This window comes from Dipodomys merriami, unplaced genomic scaffold (genome assembly GCF_024711535.1).
Source record: "Dipodomys merriami isolate MVZ:Mamm:240054 unplaced genomic scaffold, mDipMer1.0.p SCAF_51, whole genome shotgun sequence".
Taxonomy (NCBI): Eukaryota; Metazoa; Chordata; class Mammalia; order Rodentia; family Heteromyidae; genus Dipodomys; species Dipodomys merriami.
In genome coordinates, this window is record NW_027206080.1 from 9,012,567 (window position 1) to 9,038,340 (window position 25,774).

The 25,774-nt window shown below is 35.2% G+C and overlaps 1 protein-coding gene across 2 annotated transcripts in view; it reads right to left on the reverse strand.

Annotated features, from left to right (window-relative positions):
- The window catches only part of LOC138810876 (kinesin-1 heavy chain), a 41,513-nt gene that overhangs the window by 2,703 nt on the left and 13,036 nt on the right, over positions 1-25,774 (reverse strand). Inside the window, exons 4-26 of one of the 2 annotated variants that reach the window (XR_011367254.1) lie at positions 25,084-25,188; positions 24,945-24,993; positions 24,423-24,478; positions 24,245-24,332; positions 23,946-24,070; positions 22,269-22,373; positions 21,846-21,991; positions 20,484-20,632; positions 18,770-18,963; positions 17,924-17,992; positions 14,769-14,975; positions 12,138-12,281; positions 7,962-8,150; positions 7,248-7,365; positions 6,238-6,299; positions 6,031-6,140; positions 5,250-5,351; positions 4,211-4,271; positions 4,025-4,096; positions 3,753-3,857; positions 2,195-2,411; positions 1,546-1,692; positions 986-1,022 (exon numbers count right to left, since the gene is read on the reverse strand). Coding sequence is in view for 1 of the 2 variants with exons in the window: in XM_069998266.1 (XP_069854367.1) it covers positions 1,562-1,692; positions 2,195-2,411; positions 3,753-3,857; positions 4,025-4,096; positions 4,211-4,271; positions 5,250-5,351; positions 6,031-6,140; positions 6,238-6,299; positions 7,248-7,365; positions 7,962-8,150; positions 12,138-12,281; positions 14,769-14,975; positions 17,924-17,992; positions 18,770-18,963; positions 20,484-20,632; positions 21,846-21,991; positions 22,269-22,373; positions 23,946-24,070; positions 24,245-24,332; positions 24,423-24,478; positions 24,945-24,993; positions 25,084-25,188 (2,604 nt within the window). In the remaining variant the exon portion in view is untranslated. The remainder of the gene's footprint in view (positions 1-985; positions 1,023-1,545; positions 1,693-2,194; positions 2,412-3,752; positions 3,858-4,024; positions 4,097-4,210; positions 4,272-5,249; positions 5,352-6,030; positions 6,141-6,237; positions 6,300-7,247; positions 7,366-7,961; positions 8,151-12,137; positions 12,282-14,768; positions 14,976-17,923; positions 17,993-18,769; positions 18,964-20,483; positions 20,633-21,845; positions 21,992-22,268; positions 22,374-23,945; positions 24,071-24,244; positions 24,333-24,422; positions 24,479-24,944; positions 24,994-25,083; positions 25,189-25,774) is intronic. The other variant, XM_069998266.1, reaches the window with a different exon arrangement.

A 25,774-nucleotide genomic window follows, 5' to 3' on the forward strand; every position in this document is an offset into this window, starting at 1 on the left:
CAGTAAAACTCAATCTACTCACAATATCATGTAAGGCAAAAGACTTACCCCATAAAATGAGAAACTAAAGGTATGAATTAGCATTAATGGTTACCTTCCCAAAACAAATTCAGTGATCTGAAATGTTTTTCTTAATCCTTAAAAGGAAATTTAAATTTCTCTAAAGAATATTTAGCTTTTCAAATTAACACTCTATCATCAATCATGATTTAAGATAAACTAGTAAAAAAAAGTTTTTAAATTAAGAATTACTGTAGTTTGGATCAGCAATAAAAAGCTTTATGTGTGTGTGTGCATATACGCTTGTGTATTATGGTTATATAAGTGTATAATTCTGTAAAGTGTGTATACAAACTACGCTTTCCTGGGGAACTATCAGGGTTGGCTTGAACTTAGGGCCTCACACTTGCTTGGCTTTCTCACTTGGCTGGTGCTCTACCATTTATAGCACACTTGTAGCCTGCAATTATATTTCCACATAGTAATTTTCAAATCTTGTAAACCTAGTATAGCCAGGTTACCCTCCTTCCTAGGTCATCACACTTAACTATTTCCCAGATTATCATCAGTACACTAGGATTACCTATATTTAACGAAGTTTATGGTCTAACTTCTCTGTGAATGAGGTCTGAGAGTTCAAAGTTGAATATAGATGGTAACATGAAAAACGTAAAAAAGAAACTTAATATGTATGATCTGAAAATCTCCTCCCTTCTTTAATCTCTGATTAACCACTCAAAAAAGGTAGAAGTGGAGCTGTGGCTCAAGTAGTAGAGGGCTAGTCTTAAGCACAAACGCTCAGGGACAGCACTCAGACCTTCAGTTCAAGCTTCTGGACTAGCAAGTCCTCCCCTCCCCCCCACCTTATGAATACTCAATGATGGCAAGGAAGCAACCAGACAGTATTTCTGACTAATATGAAATTGTGCAATCTTTCTAGAAAGCAATGTGTTAATAAAGATCAAGAGCCTCAAAACGTTCACACCTTGTCATTCCACTTCTGGGACTCTTCTGGAAATAATCTAAAAGGTGAAGGAGTATAAAAAGATGTTTCACATCTCAAGTTTCATATACAGAAATTTCAATTTAGAATTTCAAATATAGAAAAAAATTAAAGTATTTCTTATTAAAGTTCCAGTAAAGAGAATAGTTAGATTCCACGGTATTAACAGAATACCAAGAACTATTTCAAAATGATCTAATATAGGCTTTAAAAATACAACACAAATTTGAATACACAGTATTATCTGAACCATTAAAAAAAAAAGACTAAAAAAGAAATCATGGTAAGTTATTTTTATAAAATGTACACACTAAAGAAAACAAAACAGGGCTGGAGCATGGCTGAAGTGGTAGAGTTCCTGCCTAGGAGGTACCAAACCCTGAGTTCAAGCCATAGTAAAGTACCACCAAAAATAATTATTATAGTAACAAATAAGTCACTAAAGTGAGAACTAAAAAAGAAAATTTAAAACCTATTTACCAACCAATGGCTCAGTATCTTAACATACATCTATAATTCAAAAGCTAGATAAAAATACAAACCTGTGAGTATGTGTGTTTACACTTGCTTTCCTCCTCCACCTCGCAATGCTACTGGCTGGTTATTCTGAACAAATGCACCTCCTCCACGAATTGCACTTGGATGAGTTGGAGATGCTGCTGGATGTTGTCCAGGACGAATGGGTTTAGCTAATATGAAAATAAAGACTGACTCAGAATAAAGCTCAACATATGACTGTAATGATCATCTCTTCTTGTTATTTGTGACCAATTCTAAAATATTTTATTGTTTTTTGCCTTTTTGTTTCATTCTGTTCTTTTTGGCTACGCTCTTTTCTCCTGGACTTAATGTATAAACTCTTAAAAAAAAAAGTCTTATCCCTAAACCAATAATCATTCTGAAACAAAAATTCATTGCTGATTTATTTTCATGCAATCCACTTTTTTCTTTAAAAATGTTGCTCTATACAGTTTCTTTTCACCCTCACATTCCTGCTTGTATATCTGGTTGTTTACCTACTTGTCCTGTTAATGAGGCTATCATTCAATTTCTCCCTTCCTAACAATGTCACTCTTTGGCAATTTTGACACCTACCACCATGGCAATGAGTTATAAAATTAACATAATGTTCAACTAAATGTAAGCCTTCATGCTAAGTAGGGTTTGAAGGGTTTAGCATCTTTTACTAACCAATCTGTGCAGAATGCCCTCTTCTGGCCATATTCTTTGATCTGACTGCTTCCTTTATACGATCTACTTCCTGCTGATAGCGTTTACGATCACGAGATGCATTTTCTTTGGCTTCTTTCAGCGCTGACTCCAAAGCTTTCACTCTTTCAGCTGTAGCTCTAAGTCGTTTCTCTAACTTAGGGAGTTCACATCGAAGGTCTGCATTATCACGCACCAACTAAAGATGTACAAAGAAAACAAGGATTCTAGCTTTAACAAGATAATATGATTAGATGAACAATTCATAATTGCTCTTTAGTAAAGACGTTTCAATTCAGGGAATATACGAACATATATATAGCATACTTATACTACAGATGCACACCAAGATAGGTGTTTAATATTTTTATTTTATTTTATTTTGTCAGTTGTGGGGCCTGAACTCTGGGCTTGGGCGCTGTCCCTCAGCTCTTCAGCTCAAGGCAAGCACTCAACCACTTGAGCTACAGGACCAGCTTTTTCTGCTTATGTGATGCTGAGGAATCGAACCCAGGGCCTCAAGCGTGCGAGGTAAGCACTCTACCACTGGGCCACCTTCCCAGCCCTAGGTGTTTAATTTTTTACAGAGCAGATTATTTCCCCCATTAGGCAAAGAGAGTAAACCAGAACACAATGCTAAAGTACAGGATTATCCTTACTAAAACTGATTTGAGGAAAATGAAAATACTTTTATACATATTAAAAGTACAAGTAAACACAACAACAAACTCTTTGATAAGTGCTGAAGAAAAGGAAAAAATGACTAACTTTATTGTACATACCAGGTTTACAGTGGCTGTTTAATTTTTAAAATAAGCAAGATAATTAATAAGTATTATCCTAAAAATTATGAATTACAGTATGACACACTTCACAGCGTGGGTATTAAATGTAAAAAAAGATTAAGAAGGAAAAAAATTATATTTGGGTCCAATAATTTATTAAAAAATTAAGAAAACTATCAAGACAGAAATCCTACAGAGGAAATAACAATACATGTTTTCAGTGGTCTTTTATGATAGTAAGGTTGTTAAAAATATTAACTTCCCAGCTGGGGATGGTAGCTAATACCCTACTTGAGAGGAAGGGGATCAGGAGTTTGAGGCTGTCTTAAAACCACAGCAAGATAAAAATATTAAGTTCCCTACAAGCTGCTAGTTTTGGGGTTTTCTGGTGGTGGCTGCCCACACCCAAACAGTATGGGGGTTTTGAACTTAAGGCCTCACACTGGCCCCGCGCCCTTGCTCAACTGGCCCTCTACCACCTGATTTACACCTCTGTCATCCATCTTGCTGGTTATGATGATTGAATCTCCTCGGCTTTACTGCCTTTGTGGCTTTAAATTTCAAATTTCAGCCTCCTGTGGAGCTAGGATTACAGCTGTGAGCTCTGAGTGCCCACTGGTAGCTTTCTTTACATAACTGCTTAATAAAATAACGGAATGGCTCAGGCTATAAAAATTTTTTAGGACTCATACTTTCCACCTCTAAATTTGTCACTTGTAAATGTTATACGTAACACAAAACATACTCCTCATTACCTGCTTGTGCACTTTAGTGAGTTGTTCAAGGTTATTTTCAAGGAAAGAAATTTTTTGCTTTTGTGCAGCACTGCCTCCAGTGTCATCAGAATCAATTTCAGCACTCTGGAAAAAAGGGTGAGGATACTATGAAAAAAATTCAAAAGCAAAAAACTCATGCTTAACTACATGAACAATGACATGTCACATAATCATTTCATTTGCAAATACAAAGGATTACACAAAAGTAAGCAGTACTTCTATGAATATCCACCTCAGTATTTTTATATTACCTTTTTAACTCTGGTCGCCAAGTCCTGCACAAAGAGCTTGCGTAGGTTGTGTAAAGTCTGAAGTTCTTTTGCCTTGAATTAAGAACAGAAACAGTTTTGCAATTTAGACTTCAAATTCAAAATAATCAGAATGAGAAAACGCCATAAAACACAGCTTAATCCTACTTATTTTCACAACTGTCTTACCACAGTCTCTTCCAAACCCTTCAAATCTTGTCTTGCTTGTTCTCGTCTATCTTGCATAACCCTAATAGTGAAAGAATATACATAAGTATTCTCACTTTGTTTCTATAAGGAAATAATTTAATAATTATAATTAGGCCCAAATAAATGAAAGACATTCATATTTAATCAGTAGTTTCCTCTTGTAATCTTTTATGCTTTATCATTTTCTTACAAATATAAGTTTATCAGATGAGCCCCTCCTCTTTGATGGAGATCTCTGTACATAGCAAAATTTAAGGAGCAAGGATTTAAAATTTTATTTTTAAATATTCATATGTATTATACTAGTTTATCCAAAATAACTAGGAATTTCAGATATTATCACTTGACAAAGACTAAAATATGTATATATCTTAAAAAACTTATTTATTTTACTTAAACCACATTCCCCAGCCTCAAAAACTAAAATATTTTACGTTAAATTTACACTAAACAAAACTACAGTACACTCAGCATATTATTTAACCCAGTTCTGAGAAATGAATGCAGGGCCTCCAGTACACTATCGTCAGTGTTCTGCTACACTGGGCTACATCCTTACTGACTCTGAAGAACCTCTACAAAATCAACTCTGAACTGGACCGAAAGGTGTAACCATCCCACAAGTTTACTTGCATATTGTCTGTTTACAATTTAAGGTGCATGAAAAATTATTATTGCAAGTTTTCCTCTAACTCAGATTCTGGAAAACTGAGTAGTAAACTCAATAAATGAGTAAAAGTACACAACAAAACCTCTGTTCAAAGGCTAAAAACAAAGCAAAAATCAAATTTATAAAATTCAGTTTATGCATTAGACCTTAAAATATCCTATATATCACTTAGTGTCATATATTAGATTCATGTTTTGGCTGTTGACGTAATGTGACACAAAACAGCAGCCACCTAAATCTTCACCACTACTGAAAAGACAAGAATCAAATAAACTCAGAAGACAAATGCATCTGAGGGAAAATAACTGAATTTTCTATTTTTAAACTTCAGTGAAAATAATTACTCACGTAAGTTCGTGTAGTTTTCTGCTCTTTTCCTGATCTGTAGCTTTTAACTTCTCATGTTCCACTCTTAGGCGTTCCTGCTCTAACACCATTTTCTGGTTTTGGCTGGAAAAAAAAAAGGCAAGCTCAACTTCAGTTTTCTGAATGCCTCATCAAAACTTTTTTTGAACCCAAACAAGGAAAGCCTCCTTTGTCATCACATGGGAGGAAGAACAGGAAAGGGACCTAGTTACAGCCAGACAGTACTTCTGATGTTCTGATTTGAAATAATTATTTTATTCTACTCTTAGAATCCTTATCCTTCCTTCTTATTAGGTATTAACAATGAGATCTATATCCCAAATTTTAACATTTTATTTTGACTTCTTAAATCTCTTCTGACTTTTACTCAAATCATTACAGACCTCTATAATTTCTGTAAAGTAAATGGCTTCTAGATGAATTAAGACTTCTGTTGAAACATGAAAGTTAACAATTTCCAACTAAACTTTTCTCAAATGATTTTAAAATTCTGATAACTATTTGTAAGAATGAGTTTAAGCTGAAGTTTTTCTTTTTACTGAGTAGTTAAAAAGGCCTAAAAACATTTTTCAAAAATATGACCTGCAACTTCGAAGTTCTATCCATCAATGTTAAAATACTTAATTTTCCAAGCCAAACTTTATAATTTCATTTCAGTTGGCAAATTCAAGTAAAGATATTATTATCCACTAATAACCTAGTATTTCTTCCTATCCAATTAATCCATTAAAATAATTTCAATATGAAAAGGTAAAATACTTACTCTTGAAGATCAGTTATAAGTTTTTCCTTTGCCTCAACTTCATCTCTCAAACTACTGATTTGTTTTTGGTGAGTTTCTCTGTGACTCTGGATCTGCTGTTCAACAGCTTGCTAAAATTTGGGGGGGAAAGAGATTTTAAAGTCAGATTAATAAAAATTAATAATGACAGATGAAAGTTATTAGAATCCCATATAGCAACAGGTTTACCTTCACTTCATTTGCAGTTTGAACTTTATTTAAGTGCTCTTTTTCCATCTCATGGACTTTCTCTGTTTAAGAAGAAAAGACAAATGTGGAGCAAAATAAGCCTTATTCTTTAATAAACCAAAATAAGCAAATGAGTTTTTATAAAAAGTAGGCTACTTAATAGTATTCTCCAAGTTTGATAACAATTTTGACTAGTACATTTAGTTACATAAAGCAAATGTTTATAAAAACCCTATTATGTTAAGATTTGCACGCACATACACATGCATGTGTGTATACAGTGTGTATACAGAGACAGACACACACACACAAACTATAGAAAAAGTAAAAAAGTAAAGCTAGGAAGCTTCACTATTTATATATTCAAACATAATTATAAAAGGACTTCAAAGCCAGGCACCAATGGCTCATGCCTGTAATATTTAGGAGGCTAAGGTCTGAGGATTACGGTTTGCAGCTAGTCTGGACAGAAAAGTCCCTGAGGCTCTTATAACCCATTAGCCACCAAAAAGTCAGAGTAGAGCTGTGTCTCAAGTGGTAGAGCACTAATCTTAAGAAAAAAAGTTTAGGGACACTGCCCAGGCCCTGAGTTCAAGCCCTAGAACTGGCATATGTACACACACACACAAAGGACTTCAAGCCAAGCACTGGTGTCTAAGATAAATCTAGGTAATTAAGAGGCTGAGATTTGAGAACAGAAGCTCAAAGCCAGCTTGGGCAGACAAATCGAAGCTCTAATCTCTAATAAACCAGCAAAGAGCTGGAGTAGAGGTATGGCTCAAGTAATAGATTACCATTCATAATTTAAAGACCTCACGTTGAGCTCAAATCCTAGAGTGAAAGTCTCTATACAGTGCTGAAGGGGGAAAAATAAAGACCTCAAAGCCACACTTAAAGACATAATTGTCTATCATTCATTCCAAATTATCCATCAGTATCAATCCAGGAATACAATAACTATACTAAGGTAAGAAAGAATGAATGAGTCATAAACAATCAGAAGCCAATACCTTGGGCTCGAAGCTGAACTAGTTCTTCACCAAGGGAATCCACAGATTCTTCCAGCTGTCTTTTCTTTTGCTCCACATTTTGAAGGTATTCAGTCAATGATTTGATTTTTGCTTCATGCTTTTAGAAAAAACATACTGACATGAGGTGGGAAATGTATCTCTCACACATATTTTGTTAAGAATTTTTGAAAGTAAGCACATTTTATTGCTTACGTAAGTATGTATTTACAAAGAAATTATTAAGGCACTTTATCCTAAAGTGCTCAGGGGCCAGACTTAAAATCTTAAGAAATTAATTCAATAAAATGGACATTCACTTATACATGAAGGCAGTAAGTCTCATGGCATTAGATATTCCTGTAGCTATCTCTATCTAATGTGATTTCTTTTTCTCTTTGACCAGTTCCTGTCATAGTGAATAACAGACCAGCCAAACCTAGAAAACATTCACCACTGTGCCACTTTTCAGTAGTCTTCCAGTCACGTAAGTCACATCTTTTTAGCAAATTTCTACACTGAACATACAAACACACTAGCAAATATAATCGTTGAATCATTTGAGCTCTTATACTATACCTGCTCTATGAAGACAACATAACTAAATGAAGCTTTTTATTTCATTGCTGAACTTATAGTTGCTTAATTTTCTAAAACCCTTTATAATAATTTATATATGGCTAGTTTAAGAATGAAGAAATGTTCTAGAACACCCACTTGAGAGATGCGAAGCTGGCATGCTGCTAACTCTTTTTCATTTTCTTCCATTTTCTTGTTGCTCTCTGTTTGTGTGCTTTCCAACTGCTTGCAGCGTTTCACCATTGTCTTTACTTCTGACTTCATTTTGCTAATATAGAGCCTTGCAACAGTGAACTCTTCATCTATCATGCCAGTTCCTTCAGGTTGCTGTGAGAAACAAATGAAATAAAAATTGAAACTCAAAGATATTCACTGTTTTTTTCCCCCATTAAACTAGAAAATGTTTTAACACAATACATTTTAAAACATTCATAAGGCACAAGAAGTCTGGAATTTACCTTTTATTATTATTTTAACAAAGTGTAAATAGAGCCTACTTTTTTTACCCTTTCCCATTTTTTTCTCTTTGTGTTTTGAAACAGGACTTTCCTAGTTAGCTCGGGCTAGCCTTGAACTCAAAACTGTCCTGCTTCAGTCTCAGCATCCTGAGTAACAGATGTACACCACTAGTCCTAGCCTGTCTTTCCTACTTTACAACTTAAACTAATAGATTTATGTTCTTTTAAATGGCTGGATTTCCTTTTCACAAGAACTCTTCCATAAATTTTTTGTTAACTGTGTACGAGTTCAGATTAAGACTGAGCAAGTAAGAGGTGTTTAGATGAAAGAGAAAGGATTTTTTAAGCTCAGCAAGGAAGATCTACACATTCCTTATCTTTTAGGGGTTTCATTAAAAATTTCCATCACTTCCAATGTCAGGCGGGCATTTGGCATACACCTATAGTCCTAACAGTTGGGATGCTGAGGATGGCAAATTTAGGCTGGGAATGTGGCTTAGTGGTAGAGTGCTTGCCTAGCATGCATGAGCCCTAAGTTCGATTCCTCAGTACCACATCAACAGAAAAAGCCAGAAGTGGTGCTATGGCTCAAGCGGTAAAGTGCTAGCCTCAAGCAAAAGCAGCTCAGGGACAGTGCCTAGGCCCTGAGCTCAAGCCCCAGAACTGGCCAAAAAAAAAAAGAAGATGGCAAATTTGAAGCCATGCTCGGCTACACAATAAGACCCTATTCTCAATGACTACACCCCAAGGAAAAAAAAAATCAATGAAGAATGGAGTTTAGGAAGGTAGAAATACTGTTTTTACTTTCCCTAATGATATGACCATCAAGAAAAACTCATGAAACTAACTATAGTGGCATTTGAAGGCTATAAGATTTGTATAAAAGTCAACCAACTTCTATATAACAACAATGAGTAATTCCACTTAATTTGGAATATAAACATACAGGCTGGGGTTAAAGCTTAGCAGCAGAGCACTGGCTAGCATATTGAAAGTAGTGAGCTTAAACCCCTGTACCACAAAAATGAAAGTTTCACTTACATTAGCACAAAAACAAACTAATACACAAAAAGGCAACAAAGGCAATAAACCCAATATATCAAGATCATAAGTAAAAAGCATGAAAGAATTTAATCCCCAAATCACAAGTTACTTTACAAATATTGAAAAATTGTTTCTGAAATTTATATAGAGGGTGCCCAACAATATTAAAGATAGATGCTAAAGCGTTACTGTAAGAAGACTGTAAGAATCAAGACAATACCAAGTTTCCTTTCCCTGAAAACTGTTCCATGGCTGCCTGAAATCTTGACACTGTTTTTTTCTTATGCAAACCTATAAAGTTTATCTTGGGCACAGTAAAAGATTAACAATAATATCTAATAAAACAGGAATTTTAATAACTATAAATTATAACACACTAAATAGACCATAAAATGTATACATGATTTATTCCTAGGGTTTTGCATTTAATATTTTCATACCACAGTGTACTATAGTAATTGAAACCATGAAAAACCAAACTGTTGATAAGGATAACTACTATATAGTACTGAAGACAAATGGTCAATGGAACAGAAGAATACAGAGCTCAGGAATAGACCCACATAAATACATTATCAACTGATCTCTGACATAGGGCCAAGGAATTCAATGCAGAAAGACATTCTTTTCAACAAACAGTGCTCTAATAAAATATCCACGAATAACACTGAATCTTAATATTTACAGGAAAATTAGCTCCAAGAGACCTAAACGTAAATGCAAAATAGGAGAAAATCTTATTTTGGTGATAAATTTTTAAAATAGTACCCAAAAATACAATCCAAGAAAACAAAAGAGCAAGTTAGACTCTATTAAAATTAAAATTCAGTTCTGCAAAATACTGCAAATTAAAATAGTAAAATATTAAAAATAGATAGTTACAAAATTTTTTTTAAAACCTAATACTAAATACGACTGAGGATTAACCAACAATTCTCATTAAACACCGTAGGAATATAAACTGCTAGTCACTTTGGAAGACCACTTGGAAATTTCTTAAAAAGCCTATAAACAGCTGGCTTGGTGGCACACTGCTGTAGCAGGCCTGAGCTATACAATGGACAGGATCAAAAGTACAAGACAAGCAGGGGCCTATACAAAGTGAGCTCCAGGTGGGGCTCATATTAAAACTTGGTCTCAAAAATCAACTAAGGCAGGAACCATCTGCTATAATCTTAACTACTAAGAAGGCTGAGATTGATCTAGAATCTAGGTTCAAAGCCAACCCAGGCAGAAAAGCCCATGAGACTAGATTTCCAATAACTAGCAAAAAGCCAGCTGAAGTGAGGCTCAAGTAGTGCCTGCTGATGAAGCAAGCAAGCGGAACAAACATGAGACTCTGAGTTCAATACAGACACTAGACAAAATATTAAACAAATGAAGGACAAAAAAATTACGCATAAATGCATACTCTAAGGAAAAGCTAGTATTTTGGAGAAGCATATATAGATGGTAAAAATAATAGTGACAAAAACTTGGAGGTAGGGTAGTAAAGCAAAAATTTTTCATGGTGGTAAACCATTCTGAACACTGTGATGATGGAATTATAATGCATTAAAAAGCATAAACTGTAAAAGAGTAAAGAAAAAAAAGTTCAACAGAAAAGAACTACATGTAGATGACAAAATACTAAGCATCCTTAAGTTTTTTTGTGTCTTCTTCCCCAATACCTATTTGAAAGACTGACTTGTTTCCAAACTGCTAGAAAGGTGCAGTAACAAAGCAGTCAAGGCATCAAGGAACCTGTTTTTATCACTGGTGGTATGACAACATATAAGCCATAACTACTGTTGGTTTTTTTCCAGCCTTCACCATTTTTTTTTCCTACTTAAATTAACATAAATGTACAGAGCAACTGAGAATCCCTTCGTTTTTTTTTGAGTTGTGAGGCTTGAACTCTGGGCTTGGGTGCAGTCCTTGCGCTCTTCAGCTCAAGGCAAGCACTCTACCGCTTGAGCTACAGCACCACTTCTGGTTTTCTAGTGGTTTATTAGAGATAAGAGTTTCACAGACTTTCCTGCCCGGACTGCCTTTGAACTGCGATCCTCAGATCTCAGTCTCCTGAGTAGCTAGGATTACAGGAATGAACCACCAGCGCCTGGCTTGACATCCCCTTTCTAATGTTCAGTGACATGAAGTAAATTTACTTTTACATCCAAAGATGGAACAATTCCCATGTATCTTTGTATTCCACATAACCATAAAAATGGGTAGAGCAGGATATTCAGACTGATTCTAAAGACAGCAAGTTAGGTCACCTAGTATTTAGTTCCTTTGTTTCAAAGGTGAGTTGGTGTGAAGAAATTATAGAACTAAGAATCCTGGCCTCTAACAACATGAAGTATGTGCATGCTTCTGCAGTTGACTTGCTAAATGTTTGACCACATATGTAATGTTGACATAACCTGTATTAGTATCCATTATAAGATACAGGGAAAAATATGGGGCACAGTGATGTATGACTAGTCCCCAGCTACTTGAGAGGCTGAGGCACATGGATCATCTGAGCCCATTATGACGCCAGCCTGGGCAACATAAAAATCACATTAAAACACACAAAACAAGGCATATTAAAACTGTTAAAGAAGAATTATTCAGTGTTCATTATTTTTCCTTTAAAAATAACATTTAAAGCAAGCACGGGCCAATTTATTTATGACTTTCCTCCTTCAGCTTCTTCAACAATATTACAAATACTTACATGGTAACATTATTAAGATAATTTCTAAATGCAAAATCTTTGAGCCTTATGAAGATAAGCAGTAATCAAACTTAGGAGTTGAATATACATTTAATATTTAGTTCTATTTACCTTCACATCATTATTTCCCACAGCAATTCCTATCTCTGCAAGGTCTTTCAGTAAAGATGCCATCATCTCAGCGGCTCGTTTTTTCTGGTGGCTGGTCATTTCCTTAAGTTTCTGAAGTTCAGCATCTATACTTGCTAAAGTTGCCTGATAAGCAAAAATGAAAAGAACAGACGAAACTCAATTCAAATCCTCATGAGGATCTCAAGTTTTTCACGTAACCTATAAAGTACCATATAGCTCAAGATATCTATCTACTGAATTTTGGGCCAGCTCCCAAGTTGAGCTTAAAAAATATTTTAGATTTCACAGACTATGTAAAGTAGCCATATTTTAGTCCATTAAGAATACATGTGTGTGGGGGAGGGGAAAAGGGAGGAAAGGGATATATACAGTAGGGAAAAAACAAAGGAGGGGGTGACAAAGTTCAGCAAGCAATGTACTCATTACCTTATTCAACTCATGTAACTGCAACCCCTCTACACAACATCATTACAATGAAATAAAATGTGTATATATAAAAAAAAAAAAGAATAGATGTGCAGGGGCTGTCAGTAAGTGTGAGGCTCAAGTGGTAGAGTTCTCAAGTTCCCAAGTTAAAATCCCAAAACTGGCACTTCCCTTCCTACCATACCACTTAAACACATAATAGAACAATAAGAGAATATGTGGTCTGTACTAATTGCACTGCATTTTTTGGGAGGGGGGGGTCAGTCGTGGGGCCTGAACTCGGCCTGGGTTCTCTTCAGCTCAAGGCTAGTACTCTACCACTTGAGCCACAGCGCCACTTCCAGCTTTTTTTTTTCTGCTTATGTGGTGCTGAGGAATCGAACCCAGGGCCTCATGAATGCAAGGCAAGCACCCTACCACTGAGCCACCTTCCCAGCCCTCTACTGCATTTTTGAGACTGGATTGTTGTCATGAAGTGGCAGTTCCAAAATCAATTAGATATAATTAGCTAGATATTATTCATTGCTGTATTGGTTTACCTTTGGAAATTCAGTCTAAGCAAATTAATGCTAGCTCAGAATAGAGCTAAATTTCTACATGGTTAATATGCATTCTTCATTTACTTTCTACATACTCACTAAAAAGAATCCACCTGCTGATAATATTACTTGTGATACTATGATTTAAACAATTATCTAGGAGCTAATGATGAAGTAACATTACTAAGTTCAATTACTACAAGTCTACAGTTAGTAACAGCTACAAAGTCATCAAATTTTGAAAAGACCAAACCAATTTGGCTCATTTTTTAAGCTATTTAAGTTGCAACTCAGTGCAAGTTACTCATTTTTAGTCCTTGTCTTTAATGGTATAGTTTTACCTTTTTTTCTTTTAATTATTTTTCAAATAAGTTGTCTCAATTTTCTCCAGCCTAGCCTCAAACAACAATCCTCCTATCTATTCTCCTACATAGCTAGGATTGCAGATGTGAATCACTGAGAGTTTCATTTCAACTTGTTTCTTCTTGTGGCTAATTTCTTGAAACTTCTGAATATCAGTATGTTTGTCTGATTTAATCTAGAAAAGAATACTAGCTTTCTTGCAATTCTCATAATACTGCCTGCTTCTCATAAACGTTAAAACTTACAGACATTTTCTCTAATAATATTGTTTAAGCATATAAGGTACTAAATGCCAGGGGTTTGTAACTATTACCAATTGTGATAGTACCAATTTCAACTCCACAACAAGACACAGTTATTTATGTCTTAGAAACTGTAACCAATAGACAAGGAGTTCTGATGTTGTAGAGTTCTGATGTTGCCATTGTTCTACCTACTAAACAACAAATAGGTTTAACAATTTAACTTGGGAAGTCTATAATGATGTCTTTAATCTCCATGGCACTAAATTGACTTCAAGCTTTGGTGATTAAAAAGGGGAGATGAACTCATCAGGGGAAGGAAACCTTTTAACAGTGTTATTTCATTGTGCTGACTGCTTTCCTTTAGACAAGAGTACAGAGTCTGGGAAATAGGTGGTATGTGATGAACCTGAGTGCAAGTCCAGTTCCAATTTCTAAATGAGAAACTAAGAATAGTGATATTGAAACAATTATAGCTATATACTATTTCTGGCATCACTGGTTGGTAGTCCCTGCCCTAAGGAATAGTAAATAAAAATTTCCACTTATTAGAGAACCACAGAAGATCCTATTACATTGTGCTGGGAAGGCATCATTCCAGGTGATGGACTATTCACTGTTCTAGTGAAAAATTACATGCTTTTATGTCCTTGGAACTATTCTAAATAATTCAGTTAAACAGCATTACCTTTACTTTTTGTGTATTTATTTCTTGATTTGTAGTTTTGAATAATCACCTAATAGTAAAAACTGAAGGCTTTTAGTTCTTTTCACTTTATCATTAAGAATAGCTAAAATCTTTTCAATTAATCCTGAAAGCACACATTTTAAAGACCTTCAGGAACCAAAATAATAACCCTCTTCCTTTACTTACAAGGTTTCAAAATACAGGATAATTGAAGTTAAAGCATGACTCTGAATGCTATCAAATCCTGAGACTTGATGCTATCAGTACCTAAGGCTTATTTAGAAATAACTTAAGTAACTTTCCAATTAACTTTGATTATGCTACTATTAAGGAAAAAGTACCTGTATCTTACCGATTTCTGATTCAATTCATCACTAAGCAATTCATATTCCTTAGTTTTGTCTTCAACTTCCTGAGACTTCTGATCATAATTAACAGCAAGTTCCTCTAAGGCCTGTAAAACTTCTTTTACTTCTTCTTTAGAGGCATCATTTTCTGCTTGAAGGCGATTCAGCTCAGCTTGCATATTGTCTTGATCCCTTCTGGTAGATGCCAGAAGCTATAAAGAAACAGTAAAATATGTATTTTCACCAATAAATATAATTTTTACAACACATCGAATGGCTTTATCATTTACTAAGCACCAAGAAATAAAATGTGGGTGCTAATGTTTAACACTCATTCAACAAATTTACTGAATACTTATTACATAGGCCCTGGGGGAAGACAGAATGTAAGATAACATTTTGCCTTTGCGGAGTCTAGTAAAATAAGACAGGAACCTAGAAAAGGCAAACACAGAGTGGAATGTAAGTTATAAAGGAGGACAGGACCAGTAGGAGTTTGGCAGTTGAGAAAAGGGGGTGTTAGCCAGGCATTGGTGGCTCACACCTGTAATTCTAGCTACTAAGGAGGCTGAGATCTGAGGATCACAGTTCAAAGGCCCAGCCCAGGAAGGAAAGTCTGAGACTTTTATCTCCAATAAACTACCAGAAAACCAGAAGTGGTGCTGTGGCTCAATTGGTAGAACACTGGCCTTGAGCTGAAGAACTGAGGGACAGCGCCCAGGCCCAGAGTCCAGGCCCCATGACTAAGAAAAGGAAAGGAAAGAAAAGGAGGTGTTTCTAGAGAGTATTTAAAGAAAAATTGAATAAAATAGGTAGATTTTAGTTAGGTGAAAATTACTAATCGACTCTATTGACTTATGAATTGAGTTCAGACAAACAAGAACTTAGATGTTTAGAATAGTTCATTAGAAGTTTAGATTTACTTTGGGCAACACTGGGAGCAATGCTATGCCTCAGCACATAAAATTTGAAATGGAGAGAACAGACTAGTCAAGAAGCTACTGCAATCATCCAATAAGTGACCTTTTTTGTTTTCTGGTGCCAGTCCTAGGGCTATCCCTGAGCATTTTTTGCTCAAGGCTAGTGCTTTATCACTTGAGCCACAGCTCCACTTTTGGCTTTTCAGTTAATGGTAGAAAAAGATTCTCACAGTCTTTCTTGCCTGGGCTGGTTTCAAACCATAATCCCCAGATCTCAGGCTCCAGAGTAGCTAGGATTACAGGTGTGAGCCACTGGCAGATCAATGGCTTTTAGTAGGGACATTCAGAAATATGCAGGAGTGTTCGTATTTGGAAATCATGGGATGTTCCTTCTGGGTAATAATAGCATTTAGAATCAGGGACGCTAAATATCCTATAATGCACAGGACAAAACAGCAAACAAACAAACAAAAAAAACCCCAAGATAACCAAAAATGTCCTACAGTTATGTTTAAATATGAAGATGAAATGACCAGGATTAATTTCAATGAGGATGGACAACCCTTATAAACGGGATATAAACTTTATCCTCATCTCCCCAAAAAAACTTACATAGGGACTATTTTTTCCATACAGGGTGGGATAAAATGAAGGACCAAACTAGGATCTAGGAAAAGAAAGATATGGAAGAACTGAGATGAAAGGAAAGACTACAGAAATGAACAGAAGTGGGTAGAAACGATGAAAGAGTTACAATCTTCCTTTATTTTGCAGTGGTAGGGATCAATCCAGGGCCTTTGCACATTCCATGCAAGCACTGTACCACATGACCAGCTCTAAAAAGTGCTTTCAATTCATGAGACATTCTCATTTCCATAAAAAGTAATGCTGAAAAATACAATTAAAGCTAATGGGATTTTTTTTTTAAAGTCTTTAATACCTGTAGACTTGTATCTTGTTTTCAAGTGAACCAGTGACTACAGGAGTTGGGTTTTTTGTTTTTCAGTCATGAGGCTTGAACTCATGGCCTGGGCACTGTTCCTGAGCTCTTTTGCTTAAGGTTAGCACTCCACCACCTTTACTCACAGTGCTACTTCTGGTTTTTAAGTGGTTAATTGGAGAAAAGAGTCTCGCAGACTTTGCTGCCCAGGCTGGCTTTTTTGAACCTCAATCCTCAGATCTCAGTTTCCTGAGTAACTACAATTACAGGTTTGAGCCACCTGCACCTGGCTTAATAAAAAAAATTTATGGTAGAAGATTGCCTGCATGCACAAGGCCCTTGGTCAAACCAAAAAAAAAGCTCGTAGTCATATCCACACGTGAGTATTGTTCATTAGGGGGCGGGGAAGAATCTAAAGTTACTCAAATCACTGTCCTAACTCTTCCTCACAGACCAATAATAAGATAAAAAACAACATTTTAGGGCTGGGAAGGTGGCTCAGTAGTAGAGTGGTTGCCTTGCATGCATGAGGCCCTGGGTTCGATTCCTCAGCACCACATAAGCAAAAAGAAAAAAGCCGGAAGTGGCGCTGTGGCTCAAGTGGTAGAGCGCTAGCCTTGAGCTGAAGAGCTGAGGGACAGTGTCCAGGCCCAGAGTTCAGGCCCCATGACTGGACCCCTTTGCTTTATTACTATAAAAAAGTTAAAAGTCCAGTCAATTGATGCTAAAGTTTCTGGTGGGGTGCTGGTGGCTTGTCTATAATCCTAGCTTTTCAGGAGACTGAGATCCAGAGGATATCATTTTGAAGCCAGCCTGAACACAAATGTCTTTTGAGAATCCATCTTCAAAATAACCAGCAAAAAGCCAGAGAGAAAGCTTGGCTAAAGTGGTAGAACAGCAACCAAGCAAGCAAACAAAGTAATCTGGAGCCCTGAATTCAAACCCTAATACTACCCCGCAGACTAAAATAAAATTTTTTTGTTTAACTTACAGGCTTCCTGCCTCAGCCTCCTGAGTGCTAGGATTACATGTATACACCACATCTGGTAAAAATATTTCAAAAAAGTTCTCTTCTCTCCAGGAGAAAGGAAACTCCAATTTAAAAACAAAGCAAAATTAAAATAAATAACTTAAGAGGAAGTTAATCTATACATCAATCCATGATTTATCTCCTCCAGGAGGCCACAATGTTATGCACTTAGTCATAAAATATTAAATTCTTGCATCTATAGATTTATCTTCAAATGATAGTAACAAATGAAACTTTTTTGGATGCATTATGAAAGAAAGTTAAACATACCTCTTCCTGATCCAACATTTGTGTCTTCAGTTTCTCCACCAGTTGGCTCTGTTGGTTAATCTCTTCATCCTAAAAATTTTCAAGCATTTAAGTAATAGTGTAACTGTTTCCCATACAAATTCTGAAATTACTATAGCCCACAAATAGTGTTTTCAAATCAACATAGTTTTTTCTCTTTAGAAAATTTTGAAACAAAATTCAGTTATCAACAATGGTAATTCATTTAGGTGAAGAGGAAAAACTACTTATTTTTAAAGTCACTAATTAAATATTTAAAATGCTAGAAAAATAAGAAAGTTCAAAGTTACTGCTGAAATTAGATACAAAGCATTTCAAATAGGCCATCTCTGCTTAAAATACATTAAAGAAAGTAATTTTCTCCTATACTCTACTGTTCTTATCCTTTCCCTCCTTTCTATTAAGTTCAAAATGTTATTTTTCACATGATTGACACTAATGATTTAAGAAATGTATTATTCTTCCTGTTTTATATTTTATTAGGATCATCAGATTCCATATTCCAATGTCATTTACCAAATTTTCCTCAGAAAGTTTCCCTCAATCCCTCCTTTTCTTCCTTCCTATGGTGCTAGGCATCAAATATAGGACTTCACACAGACAGTAAAGTCCATGAAACTCTTATCTCCAATTAACCACCAAAATACCAGAAACAGAGCTTTGGCTCAAGTAGTAGAGCATTAGCAATGAGCACAAAAGGTCTTTCCTGTCCCCAAAAGAAAGCTAACAGAAACCAAGGAAGCTGTATATAGAGCAGTAGGAGCCCTAACATTCAAATTCATAAATAACAATCCAAAACAAAACAGACTTAGAACAAATAATTCATACCTTGTCATCAAGTTGTTTGTACAATTTAGCAAGTTCTTCTTCACACTTTCTTCTTTCAGCATCAGTAAAACTTCCAGCAACTCCAATTGTGGCTGCTGGTTTATCATTGGTAATAGTAATATCCTTATCCACTGTGAAAGCTTCCAAGTTGGCTTTCTCTTTGTCAAACTGTTCATCAATCGGCACTGTCTCCCCTAAAACAAAAAAATCCACATATCTTAAACTTATTTCAATTTTATTTGACTTCATTTTTTGTACAATTTAATTTTAAATAATCTGTGTTAGCTACACAGAGTCTTTTGTTTTTTTGCTTTTGGTCAGTTCTGCTGTTGGTGTTTCCTATTTGGTTTTGACTCAATTTCCCATTCTGATCACTTATTTTTCTCCATAGTTTATTGGACTGTCTTTGGATTTTCCTGAAATTCACATAGGTTCCTTCTAATAGTTGTTTTGAATTCTTTGTCAGGAAACTCTCTCATCTCCATTTGTTTTGGGTCGGGTGATGGCACTTTATCTGTTTGGGGATTCCATGTTTCCATGTATGTGTGCTTTGATGCGTTCCAACTTGAAGAAGTTAACCACTTGCTCTACTCTGCAAATTAGGTTTGTGTGAAAAAGCCTCTCCAGTCAGCCCATCCAGATATCCAGGACAGGCTAGACACCTGAGAGCCCTAAGGCCTGCCCAGAGTCAACTGCCGACACTGGAGATCAAGTCTACTTCCCAAGGTATAAAGCCCATGATTGCAGGGTGCCTCCCACTTGGCACTGAGGCAGTTCTGAAAGTTCAGTTCTGTGGATACCTGCCTCATGTTTGGGGTAGTTGGAGCCTGCCCAGTATTGGATTCCAAGGGAACAGCTTGTGCTGACTTCTCTTTTTCTTCCCAAACACTAAGATGGCTTGGGAATGGGTTGACATGGGTAATATAAAACTGCCCTTCCTATCCACTCTTTCCTATTTTATTTATTTATTTATTTATTTGGGGGTCCAGTCGTGGGGCCTGAACTCTGGGCCTGGGCGCTGTCCCTCAGCTCTTCAGCTCAAGGCTAGCACTCTACCACTTGAGTCACAGCGCCACTTGCGGCTTTTTTCTTTTTTTTTGCTTATGTGGTGCTGAGGAATCGAACCCAGGGTCTCATGCATGCAAGGCCAAGCGTTCTACCACTGCGCCACCTTCCCAGCCCTTCTATTTTACTATAGTATAAACATATACTATGATTTCTTACCCACTTTTATTCTTTCAAAGGTATTCTGTGGGACAGCAATTTTACATATTGGTATTTCTGCAGCAGATGACTGCTAATGAGTTATTTCAACGTTTTACTCTTTCTTATTCAATTTCAGTAGCTTGGATCAACTTTTCTATTCACTCTATCCCTGAGGGACTTTTTTTCAGACAGGGTTTTATTATGCAGGCCAGGATAGCCTCAAACTTAGAATCCTCCTGCCTCTGCCTTCCAAATGCTGGAATTATAATTCAGCTTTGTCCCGGAAATTCATTTTATTACTTCTACCTAATCTAACTACATTGCTATGGCAAGATGTTGTAATTGGTATCTATCCCTCTAAACATATCAGAAAAAAAAAATTCTAACACATAAAAACTGAAAAATGGACATGCTTTACTTTCACTTACATTAGTATAAAAATATCATGTTCATGAAATAGCCCTAAATCTATACTGAATAAAAAAATAAGAGATTCTTAAGTAATTACCATTACGCCATCGGTTGAGTTCATTTTCAAGCCACTGAATGGTATTGCGTAGGGTCTTATTTTTTTCTTTTTCTTTTTCATACTTCTTTTTCCACTGTTCTGCTGTTAACTCCACATTGACACAGACTGTATTCTTGATTGTTTTGGCCCTAAGAGATAAAATTGGAAAAAATGGATATGATTGATATTACTTTTGGTTGACAGATACAATGTATAATATATGGTTAATAACTGAATATTCCACATTTTTCCCCAGTTGTTTCATACTAAATTCTAAAAGCCTTTATGTATAGTGCTTACTTATTACCATCTAAGTTTGAATCAACCTCAAAATCTTTGAATAGTTAAAAAAAGAACTCACTAAAGACAAAAACAAAAACAAAAAATGCAGAGCATGCATTTTTGCAATTAATTTTCAAGGCCGAATTGAGAAAATAAATTATAATTCAAAGTCTCAGGTAAAGTAAACACTATTAATTTTCATAGACTAATCATTTCTTAGAGATTTTTGAACCTGTAAAATAAGTTAACGGGATTAACAATGGATTGTATATGCGAGGCTTTTATCATATCTAATTCAAATGCTTATTAATGATGAATTAAAAATTCTCATACAAATTTAAGTTAACAACTAACTTAAATGTGCATGAAATCTTAATATATGCAAAATAAAGTATGGACCTATGAACTCTCACTTAAAAAGCAAAGTACATTTTAAAAATATGCACTGATTTGAACAGCTATCTGACATTAATAAATTTAATATAAAAAAGTCTGCCTACATTTTAGGCTTTAAGGGCTGGGAATGTGGCTTAGTGGTAGAGTGCTTGCCTTGCATGCATGAAGCCATGGGTTCGATTCCTCAGTATCACATAAACAGAAAAAGCCAGAAGTAGCACAGTCTCAAGTAGTACAGTGCTACCCTTGAGCAAAAGCAGCTCAGGGACAGTGCCCAGGTCCCAAGTTCAAGCCCCAGGACTGGCATTAAAAATTAATAAATAAAAAGCTCAGGTATAGCACCCAGGTCCTGAGTTCAAGCCCCAAGTAAGTCTAGCACCAAGAAAAGAATAAAAGATACATTTTAGGCTTTATATTTCTTTTTCTGTCATTGTTGGTCATGGGGCTTGAATCCAGGACCAAGGCGCTGTCCCTGAGAGCTCTTATGCTCAAGACTAGCACTCTACCACTTTGAGCCACAGCATTATTTCCAGATTTTTAATTGGTTAATTGGAAATAAGAGTCTCATAGGGACTTTTCTCGGGGCTGGCTTCAAACCAAGATCCTCAGATCTCAGCTTCCTGAGTAGTTGGGATTACAGGCATGAGCCACCAGTTCCTGGCAAGTTTGTATTTCTTAACAAACCTTTGACCAAACAGGAGTGTAGACTTTGTTTCAGACTCATTGTATGATGATGGAGAGCAGCAAATGACAATAGTGGTTCTACAGTTGCCTCCTAATGAATCTTGAAGAATTCTTGTCATTTTACTATCTCGATATGGAACATATGTCTACATATAAAAACAAAGAAAAGAAGATCAATGGGTTACTTTATATAAAATTCCCTATAAAAACTACTTGAAATAATTAGTTATTTTAACAGCTTAATATCAAGATGGAAACTAAGATTTACATTAATAATTAAATTTCTTAAAAGAACTAATTTACACAGATTCTGTGAACTTCTCTCACATATATATGCACATATATATGTATATATACACACATTTACATTAAAATAATCTCCCCCAAAATAGCAGGGCACTAAAAAGGAGAATGTATACTCACACTACCCTCAGCCAAAGCAGAAATAACATTTCCAAGAGCAGAAAGTGATTTGTTGATGTTCTTAGCTTCATCTAGTACAGCACCTTCAGCTCCAGTTTTACTAACCTATGATTCCACAATAATAAAACAAAAGTACAAGTTTAAGATGATTTACTTTCAACTTTCTAGAAACTGTAAGTCATCAATAATTTGCAAAGGTAAAACACAAGCTTCATGTTATTTAACAAGCATTTATTCTAAGGTTCTACTTACTATTCTGCAAGTACCATTCTTCTAAAAACTTAAACTAGTTGCATAAAAGATATTATTAACATATCAAATTTTACTTTTAGTTTGTGCTCTTCAAATAACCAATTCATAGCGATTTTCATTGCTACTCTTTGTTATATTAGAAAAGACAAACCTATAATCTACTAAAATGTAATGTTAATGGCTATAACTTACAGAAAAAATAGATTAAATTTAAACATACTATATTTGTTTAAAAATATTAAAAATGTCTAAAATACCTACATTACAAATATGTTTAACAATAAATAACATTGTTAAATAAATGGCTTCCTAACATTCCACAGTTACAGACAGTCTTAGCAGAACAGCAATACTGACCATAAAGGTCAATATAAAACATCAAAACCTATTCTGATATCAATGTGAACTAAAATTTGATATACAATATTATAAAAATGAAATAATAATCCAAAGAAAAAAGTATCAGCAAAGCTTTGTATCCATGGATTCAACTGGCCAACAGTGGAAAAGATTTAGGAAAAAACCTCACGTTTGAACACACAAACTTTGTTTTTTTAAATTTCTGGCAGCAGTAGGGGTTGACCTTATGGCCTTGCACTTGCACTTTCCCACTTGAGCCACACCCCAAGCCTGTTTGCTTTAATTATTTTTGGTGGGATAAAGACAAATTGAATTTATGTCTAGGCAGGCCTGGAAACCGACCTTCTTGTGACAAGCCTGCACCACAACACCCAGCTACTGGTTGGGATAAAGGTCCTACTAATAATTTTTTCTTTCTTGGGGTGGGCTCCTATTTAGATGAGATTACAGACATGAGGCACTGGCACCTAGCCTAGACTTTTACAGTAGTCACTTACACAATACAACTGTTATTTACAAAGCATTTACACTATATTATGTATTAGTAATCTGGAGATGATTGAAGGTATATAGGATATGCCTAAATTACATGTAAATACTGTGCATATAAGGTAAGAGTCTTGAATGCCAGTGTTTCTGGGTATCCACAGGATGACATGAGGGTGGAATAATCTTTCAAAACAATTCTCCATGGAAAGCAAGAGACAACTATACAACTAGACCAGAAAGGATTAAGCAAGTTACCAGCAGTGGCAGTCACCAATGCAGGTAAGACACCAGAAAAGGAATACTTAATAAAATTCACTTCATATATTGAACAAATTCTCAATATAAACACACATCCTTAAGTCAAGGTATATATACTGGCAGAACCAAGTGTGGTCAAAGGACAGATCATTCAACTTATGCTATCATAAAGCACTGACACCAACAATTATAATTCTCAGATTAACAAAGTAATTTCGAAATTTTCCATGTGCAACAATGAACACATGTATAAGTCCCAATTCAAGGTAAAGTTTACAAAAATGCTTAAATATAGCTTAGAATACATAAGGACTTTACCTTTTCACTACCTGCTAAGTCAACCAAATAAAGTTTTCCGCTCAGTTTTTGTTCCGTTTGTGTGTTCTCTTGTTTTACATTAATAAGAAATATACTGTGACTCCTAGAGCTATGTTCATTCATATCTGAAATGAAATAATAAACAACTATAAATAAACATGGTTTCTTTACTAGTAATTTCCCTTAAAGAATTATTTTACATTTTAAAAAATCTTACGATTATCAAACTGGGTGAGTTTATCCAGAAATTGATTTATTCACTTGATTTATACTCTAATAATAATAAATATTCTACTTACTTGTAACTGCTACATGTCTGTTGGATTTTCCTTCATCTATGGTATCCATAACTTCATCTGGACTACATACAAAACGCTCTGTGCATCCCTAGAAAAAATTTAAAGTATTGTCAAATCCTTTAAAAAAGTTAATACAGGGCTTTTTCTAAATAACCATTTTCTATTATTTCCTAAGTACCTTTACATAAGGAACACGGTTTTTGTCTTCATGAACTGAAAGGTTGGTCTTTGAAACTGAAAAGAGAAAAAGTAGCAATATTATTCTAAACTCTTAGACCAGTTTTGAAATAACTACAATTAATAGGCTTCCCTTTGTAATCTAATGCTACTAGGTAGACTTTAAGCCTAAAGATAATATACTTGACTACTGGCTGATATAAGAACTTAGGACTGAGATTCTCTAACTCAAAGTGCAGTACCGAAAATATCACTTAAGTATCACTTAAGAAATACCGAAGTGGCAGAGGACCAACCATTAGCAAAAACACAAGGTCCTGTGTTCAAGTCCTAGTACCACATAAAAAGTACTTGTATGCTATTCTATATCAAAAGATACATAACTAAAACTTCAAAAAAATTTAATTTTCCCATTACACATAAGTCAATTTAATGTTTTTTAATTAAGTTACTAATAAACTCACTTCTACTACTAAAGTAGCAGGAGCTATTTTCATTATTAAAAAGCAAGAAATTAACTTACCATCTAATAGGTCCCTTATCTTATCCAAATAAATTTCAAAATACGAAACCTAAAGGGCAAAAGGATTAAGAAAATTTATAAAACAGTTTATTCACTTATTAAATATTTAATTGGGTTTGAATGTTAAGTTGTAATTTACCTTAATATGAAATTCCAAATTTTCATCCATGGAGTAAATGTAATTAAAAATATCTTGCACTATTCTTGGAATAATTCCCATGCCTTCTGGATCATGAAGTTTACCCTATGTACAAAAACAAACCAGATTTCTTAAACAAGTTGTAAGAGATAGAATATTTTTTATAATTTATGATCAAGAGAGGATAGGAACTGCAAATGCTATTTTTGTGGACAGCTCTCTAAATAATTTTAAAAAAGCCATTTTACTCAAGTATAATATTGTACACTATTGTACAAGGAATACACTTAATCTTTTCTTACGTGTTATGGCCTGGAGGCCGATCCTGAGATTTTTGTGCTCAAGGCTAGAACTCTACCACTTGAGCCACAGGTCTACTTCTGGATTTTTGCTAGTTAACTGGAGATAAGAGTCTCATGGACTTTTTCTGCCCCCGCTGGCTTCAAGCCATGATCCTAAGATCTTAGCATCCTGAGCACTTAAGGATTACACATGTGAGTCACCGGTGCTCAGCAACGTGTTTGATCTTAACAACTTCACGTAGTCACTAGGTTTAGATTATTATCACTTTTAAAATACTATGTTGGTCTTATACTTGATGAAATCAAGCAAGGAAAATTACATCAAAATAAGCAGTCATTACTTTATGATATACATTCAGATACAGTATTTGCAGAAGATCATAGGCCAG